Source organism: Hibiscus syriacus, unplaced genomic scaffold (assembly GCF_006381635.1).
Source record: "Hibiscus syriacus cultivar Baekdansim isolate YM2019G1 unplaced genomic scaffold, ASM638163v2 tig00109957_pilon, whole genome shotgun sequence".
Lineage (NCBI taxonomy): Eukaryota > Viridiplantae > Streptophyta > Magnoliopsida > Malvales > Malvaceae > Hibiscus > Hibiscus syriacus.
Genome location: NW_024062539.1, coordinates 440187 through 447649, shown reverse-complemented (window position 1 = coordinate 447649; position 7463 = coordinate 440187). Strand labels below are relative to the sequence as shown.

The 7463-nt window shown below is 35.0% G+C and overlaps 1 protein-coding gene across 1 annotated transcript; it reads right to left on the bottom strand.

Annotated features, from left to right (window-relative positions):
• Positions 1-1437: 1437 nt before the first annotated feature.
• Positions 1438-2166, bottom strand: LOC120211013. Its single transcript, XM_039209642.1, has 2 exons — positions 1958-2166; positions 1438-1873 (listed from the first exon to the last, which is right to left on the bottom strand). Exons 1-2 carry the CDS (start codon positions 2164-2166, stop codon positions 1438-1440), a joined length of 645 nt encoding a protein of 214 aa, XP_039065573.1.
• Between the last annotated feature and the right edge of the window lie 5297 nt (positions 2167-7463).

The following is a 7463-nucleotide window of genomic DNA, read 5'->3' as shown; positions in this document are numbered from 1 at the left end:
ATATGATCAAGATTGGCTACAACCGATGTGAGTATGATTGTTGTGTCTATGTTAAGAGCCTTGATGATGGTTCTTTTATTTTTCTATTACTGTATGTTGATGATATGTTGATTGCTGCGAAGAACATGGATGATGTTATCGGTTTGAAAACTTTATTGAGTCAGGAATTTGATATGAAAGATTAGGTGCTGCAAAGAAAATTCTTGGAATGGAAATTTGCAGGGACAGAGACTCAAGGAAACTGCGGCTATCTCAACGGGGTTATGTTGAGAAAATGCTAGAAAGGTTTGCGATGAGCAGCGCAAAACCAGTTAGCACTCCATTGGCGAATCACTTTAAGCTCTCATCAGAACAGTGCCCCAAGACAGATAAGGAAGCTGAAGATATGGCAAAGGTTCCGTATTCTAATGCTGTTGGCTGCTTGATGTATGCGATGGTATGTACTCGTCCTGATTTAGCTCATGCTGTAGTCAAGTTTGTAAGTACATGTCTAAACCTGGTAAGCAACATTGGGAAGTAGTCAAGTGGATCTTTCGGTACTTAAAGGGTACTGTGGGACATGGAATTGTTTTGGGAGTCAGCGGGATAATCCTTTGGTTGTAGGATATGTGGATTCAGATATGCAGGTGACTTGGATATAGAAGATCTACGACAGGGTATGTGTTTACTCTTGGTGGAGGGCCTATTTGCTGGAAGTCTACTGTTCAATCTGTCGTGGCACTATCTACAACTGAAGCTGAATACATGGCAGCGGCTGAAGCTGCAAAAGAAGCTTTATGGCTTACTGGTTTAGTGAAGGAGTTGGGTGTTCAACAAGGTGGAGTTCAGTTGCTTTGTGATAATCAAAGTGCTATTCACTTGGCTAAGAATCAGGTGTATCGTGCTAGAACTAAACATATTGATGTAAGGTTCCACAAGATCAGAGAGTTGGTTGCATCTGGAGAGGTTTTGTTTCAGAAGGTACATACTGATGAGAATGCCGCTGATATGTTCACCAAGCCAGTTACGACAGACAAGTTCAAGCATTGCTTGGACTTGTTGAATGTTTCGAGTTGTTAAAGAAGCAAGGTAACCCAACCCACATTGAAGTTTCCAAGGGGCAGGATATTCGCCAAGGTGGAGATTTGTTATGTATGGCTCATAAAAAGTCTCGTTGTGGGGTTACGAATTATGTGGGTTGGGGGTGTGGGGGCGCAGCCCCCGCGGTACGGTACATGGTTGATTTTGTAATTATGTACCAGGGTTTTCTATTATAAATAGAGATATAACCTAGACCTAAAATATCATTGAATAAAACTTCTAGCGCCGCCTAGGCACCGAGGACGTAAGCACATTGCCGAACCTCGTAAAATTCTCGTGTTCTTTCGTTTTCTTTACCCGTTTTCGTCAACAGAGGGCTTATGTCGAGTAGAGCATTCTAAATCTCCTCATCATGTACTACGCCGTCAAGAGTTCAACTTCCTCTTGAGAAAGCCTTGGGAAGGAATTCCTAATAGGGAACTTACCCAAACGACCACCATCGTCTTCGTACAGGGATTCATAAAAAGAAATAGCTTTGGTACTAAGTGTATTCTCATCGTAACACCATTTATCATTACTAAGCTTTAGTGCTTGGATCCGGTTAACTTTTCTACGGTTGAGAGCCTGACTGTGGAAGAATTTAGTGTTGCGATCTCCGTCTATGATCCAGTCGCTTCTAGACTTCTGCCTCCAGAGGATTTCGTCATTGTCAAGAACCTCTTCAAGCTTGGTACGAATATCCAATTCCTTGTCAATTAAGTTCACACTACCGGAGCGATCCATACTAGCTTGAACAACTGCAAGCTGCTGTTTGAGCTTCCTCTTCTCCATAGGGATCTGGCCGTAAACTTCCCTGTTCCAATTGTTAAGCGAAGACATACAAGAATTCACAGAGCCGGGAAGGTTACATTCAGGCCTCTAATTTTCCTGAACAAACTTATTGAAGTGCGGCTGCTTCGTCCACCCCGCGAGGAACCGAAATGGTCTAGGGTAGAAGGGTCTTTGGTCACCCATGGTTTGAAGTAGGATCCGGCGATGATCAGACTTTATCCGTGGAAGATGTTTAACACTGTAGTGTGGAGCCAACTTGATCCAATTATCGTTGGCAACTATACAGTCAAGGCGTTCGAAGACTCCTCCACGCATCAAAGTAAACAGAGGGCTTTTGAATCCCAGGTATTTAAGCTAGTGGTCATGGAGGAATTATTGAAAATATTTGTAGCCTTTCCCTCTTTGAGCCCCTCCGCATTTTTCTTCATCCGAGAAGATGACGTTAAAATCGCCAATCAAAATCCAAGGATCATTACCCGTGGGCCGCTATCGCTCAAATCTCGCCAGAGATTAACTATTTTCTTCCTGTCGGGACTACCATAGACAATATTAATAGTGAAGGATACGTGAGAATTTGGCCAATGAGCTCTAACCTGAACGAATTGAGGATGAGCAGCCTTCACGTCGACAATAAGAGGGTCATTCCATGTGAGCCAGATGCCACCAGAAAACCCCGTTGCTTAAACTCTAAAGGAGTTGTTAAAGCCGAGCTTAGAAATTACTTGGTCCACCTTGTTGCCACTAATACAGGTCTCAAGAAGCGAAACCATGTGGGGTTTATATTCTTGAGTGTATTCTCTCAAATTTTTCGGAAACTTAGTTCTGCCACAACCCTAACAATTCCACGACATTAGAGTACAATCCATAAGATAGTGAGGAATTTACCTTGGTTTCTAAATGCTTTTGGCATTAACTTTAGGAGCAACTCCATCAACGTTCCTCGGATGTGAACTTTGGTTATTCGTCACAACCTCCTCTATTGCCTTTCGTATGGTGCTGCTGCTAAGGGATTTAGCCTTTAGTTTCGGTCCCTTGTTACGAATAACATACGTAGAAAGCCTCTCCTTCGAAGCTGGTTGAAGAAGAGGGTTGATGATTAGGTTTTGTATGTTCATTCGTGGTTTAGGAGTTCATTAGCGGGTATATTTAATATTAGCATATTTTGTTCTTGGATATTATAAAATGTGGTTTACGTCTTGATCCGTAAATTAGAGGTGTACAAATTCAGATAGCGAATTTGATTTAATCCAAAAATTTAAATATTCGAAAGATTTTGAATACTTAAAATATTGATTCGTATCCAATCTGAAAATTTGGATCCGAATTTTCGGAACATAAAATTTAATTATTTTAAATTTTAAACTTTGTGATTTGTGATTTAATGTAATTTATTTGGGTTAGAGTTTTAATATGTTAGTGAGTTACTCATTTATTGGGCTAAATATATATAAAATATAAAAGCCCATTTTTTTTAAATTTTTGAATAATCTGAAAGTCAAATTTATCCGATCCGATTATCAGAAATTTTTTCTGGATATCCAATCCAAATTATACGAAAAATTAAAAAACGGATCGAATGTTTAAATTCTCAGATCTAATCAACGGATCATATCAATTAGATTGGATCTTTTTGCACACCCCTAATGCAAATATCCAATATTCGTTATTCAGGCATCTTTGAAAGTTACATACTTGGGTTTTCATAATACAAGTACTTGTATATTTTTTAAAGTTATACTATTTTAAAAATCACATGAAAAAATATATAAATTTAAAATTTCATAATATATAATCCAAACATAAAAATCTAAACTGTATAATCTAAAAATAAAATTTAAAAGGTTTATATAAAAAATAATATTGAAATACCTAAAGTATTTTCTTGGTCAATCAAATATCTAAACTTATCTTTTTGGTCAAAAAAGTACCTAAAGTATTCATTTTTTCATCTTAGTACCTAAAGTATTCTTACTTTATGTCACATGTCAGCTTTTTTAGAACTTAGATGAAATAAATTAAATATTTTAGGTACCTATTTTGACCAAAAATACTTTAGGTACATATTTTGACAGAAAAAGTTTAGGTACTTATTTTGACAAAAAATACTTTAGGTAACTAAAAGAAAAAAAATACTTTAAGTACTTATTTATAATATAAGCCAATTTAGAAAATATAAAATTAAAGAAATGTAATTAATTTTAAAAATAAACTAAAATGTTAAGATGAAAAATAATTTGAAAATAAATTAAAATGTTAGAATAAAATAATTTGAAAAAAATAATGATTTAAAATATTATAGTAAAATAATTTAAAAATAAATTAAAATATTAGGGTGGAATAATTTGAGAAATTATGGGTTTAGAATATTAGAAATGAATTTGAGAATTAAGAGTGAAAAATCTAATTTAAAATAAAAATAAAAGAAATAAAAAACTGAGTTGTCACATCCCGATTTTTCAGAAATATAATTATAATAATTTGTTAAATTAAAAATGAAGGTTTAATTATTACTTTATTAAATTAAAAATGAAGGTTTAATTATTACTTTATTAAATTTCTAAATCAATTCCTAACACTAGGACATTTCAAGGATTTGAAGGTTAGTTTTCCCTTTCTTTTAAATGAGGGAAAATGCAAAAGGATTTGAAAACACAACCTATAACAACCTCAACTAGGGGTGTGCAAATCCGGGTACCCAATTTCCGGGTACCCGGAACTTCCAGGTCGACGATTTCTCAGTCCGTGTCTCGATCCGGATGTTACGGGTACCCGGTAATCGGGTACCCGGATTTTGTAGGTATCCGGTAATCGGGTACCCGATACCCGATTTTTAATTTTTAATTTTCAAATTATTAATTTTAAAAAATATATACACAAATTTAAATGTTCGAAACTTCGAATTACATACTCTAATATCCGAACATAAAATTTAAAAGTCCAAAACACAAAATATAATAATCCATAATATAAATAATTTATTATATTTTATATAATTATATATAAAAAAATAAAAAAAATAAAAACTAACCGAGTACTCGGGTACCCGAAAAAACTAGATTTTGTGACCCAAGCCCGACCCGGGAAATATCGGGCCGGGTACCCGACCCGGTCGGGTAATTTTTTTAGAGAATTACCCGGTTTTTTTAGATCCGGGTCGGCGGGTCGGGTCAACCGGGTCGGGTAATTTTGCACACCCCTAACCTCAACCCAAGTCTTTCGCATATAAGTTATGTCACTATTCAGGATTGAAATATAAAAATTATATATATTAAACCAATATAAATCAGTTTTTTACAATTTCATCTATACCCCAAAACCATTTCTCCCTATTTTAGAACTTAAAACCTAAATTTTTAGAAAACCATCTTCCTCCCTTGCCCTGCTATTGAAGTTTCAACCGTCCCCTCCAGTCGTTGTGGCATGCACTGCCACCACTACTGAATTCTCTTTCATCTCGTGATCAAACCCCGACCATCATTTACTCCAGTCGATTGTCATTTGTCCAAAAATATAAGAAAACCGCTCGACTCTCTCCATTGACGATCTTGACCACCGCTCATTGGTGATCGTCACCCCCTTACCAATGAGAAAGCCACCATGATCCAATCAAAACCTTATCGTCCATATTCTGTGAAACATCATCGTTCACTATGAAGAAAACTTCAAAGGTTCATTGAGAAATTGAGTTTCTCTATGATGTTTTTCATTGTTTTTGGCCACCTCCATCGTTCATGAGTCACACGACTGCCACCATCGTGTTTCTTGGGTTGTTACGAATAAAACCCAGTCGATAATGCTTCGTCCCCTTCATGGCTTCTCTGACCATCATAGAGTAAGTTATCAAGTTATATTTCATTTCTTTTTCCCCTTTTTTGATTTAATTTCAAGTTTTTTTTTTGTGAGAGAGAACACCATGTATTGTCTTGCACCTTTATCGTCAATTTGGTTATTGCATGTGCTGTCACATGTTAACCTTAGGGTTGGGGGCTTCTCCATTGATTTGAAGTGAGTAAACTGAATCGATCTGAATCGAGTCAATCAAATTGATCTGAACCAAGTCGGCTTGAACCGCCCAAACTAACCAGACTGAATCGATCTAACTGAACCGACAAAACTGAACTGTTGACCCTTGACCCATTAACTTTGACCTATACCGTTTTCTTTGAACTGATCTGTTAACTTTGACTTTGATTAGCGTTGACTTTTGACCAAAAGTTAACTTTTTTCAAAAAGACATATTTTGGATTTTACAAAATCTTGAGTTTAAATTTGAAATTTGTTTTGTCAAATTCTAACCAGAAAACCTTTAAGTCAGACATTGAACACAAACATGTATATATACTTAAATAGTTTGTTTATTTACATTTTAATTTGGACCGAGAACTGATTTATGTTGTTGATTATGTAAGGTACTCATGAGTCTTTCAATTGTACATCTACTTGACCCAACTTTTTTTCCGATCAGATTGTCTATACGAGCCCATAATTACCCGAATACTTTGTGAAACCTATTAATATTCCAATTAAGTTACTACTTCTCTAGTAATTCTGTTCTTATATGTATTAGGTTCAAGCACTGCTATAGAGCATGTCAATGCAGGTGCTCAGTAGACCTCTATGACTGGTCCTTTTTGTGAGGTGTGTTCCTCTGTGCTATATTAAATTTTTTTATTCATTCTTTAAATTCATTACCTTTATCATCATTTCTCCAACACACCTACAAGAGATATTCATTTAGATTTTGGTACCTAAATTGTTTTGGGTCCTAGAGGGCCTAGAGGGTTAATTCTAATATCTCTAGTTCCCAAGGGAACCCATACTTGTTTAACTTTAAAATATTTTATTTTCTTTATTGGACAAGTATGTACATTGTGACCATGAAAATGACAATGAGAACATTTTGTCATTTTTAAAATAGATAAATTGTTTTTAGAAATTATTTTCTTTTGTTTTGTTAAGCATTCAAGTTTAACTTTCAAATTAAGATTTTCTTTTTCTAACCCTTCAATTTTTAGTTTTGAAAACTTAAAATCTTTTATTTTTCAAATTTCATTTTGCATTTCAAAATATAATTTCTCTTTCAAAAGAAAATCATTTTTAAATTTGCATTTCAAATTCTTAAATTTACATTTTTAAATTTTGCATTTCAAATCGATTTTAAATTTGGATTTCATGGTCTCAAAGTCCTACTGCAATTCATCACAGGCTTTTTGTAATTCTTTAAATGAATGAATTTGAATCACAAGAGCTAGAAGTTACCATTGATTCTTCTTTTATTTTCATGAGATATAGGTTGACTACTTCATCTTTATCATTAAAGTTGTGTTCATCACTCCAAGCTACCACAAATGCCTTCTTTTTGCTCGATCCTTTCTTTTTTTAAGAGGGGACAATCATACTTGTCATGTCTCGTTTATTCAAAGCACACCGGGGTACCTTTCTTCTTTCTTGATTCACACATCACTTTTTTCCCCTTTGGAATACATGAATCTTGTGAATCTTTTGAAGAGCTTAACCATCTCTTCATCTTAATCTACCTCTTCACTTAAGTCTTGATTACTCCCATTGGTGGACTTGAAGGAGATTCATACTTTCTTTCTTTTTTATTCTTC

Coding starts and splice junctions, on each gene's coding strand:
- LOC120211013 (XM_039209642.1), bottom strand. CDS start 2,166: ATGCGTGGAGGAGTCTTCGAACGCCTTGACTGTATAGTTGCCAACGAT. Junction 1,874..1,957: donor AAGCAGCCGCACTTCAATAA/GTTTGTTCAGGA, acceptor CAATTGGAACAG/GGAAGTTTACGGCCAGATCC.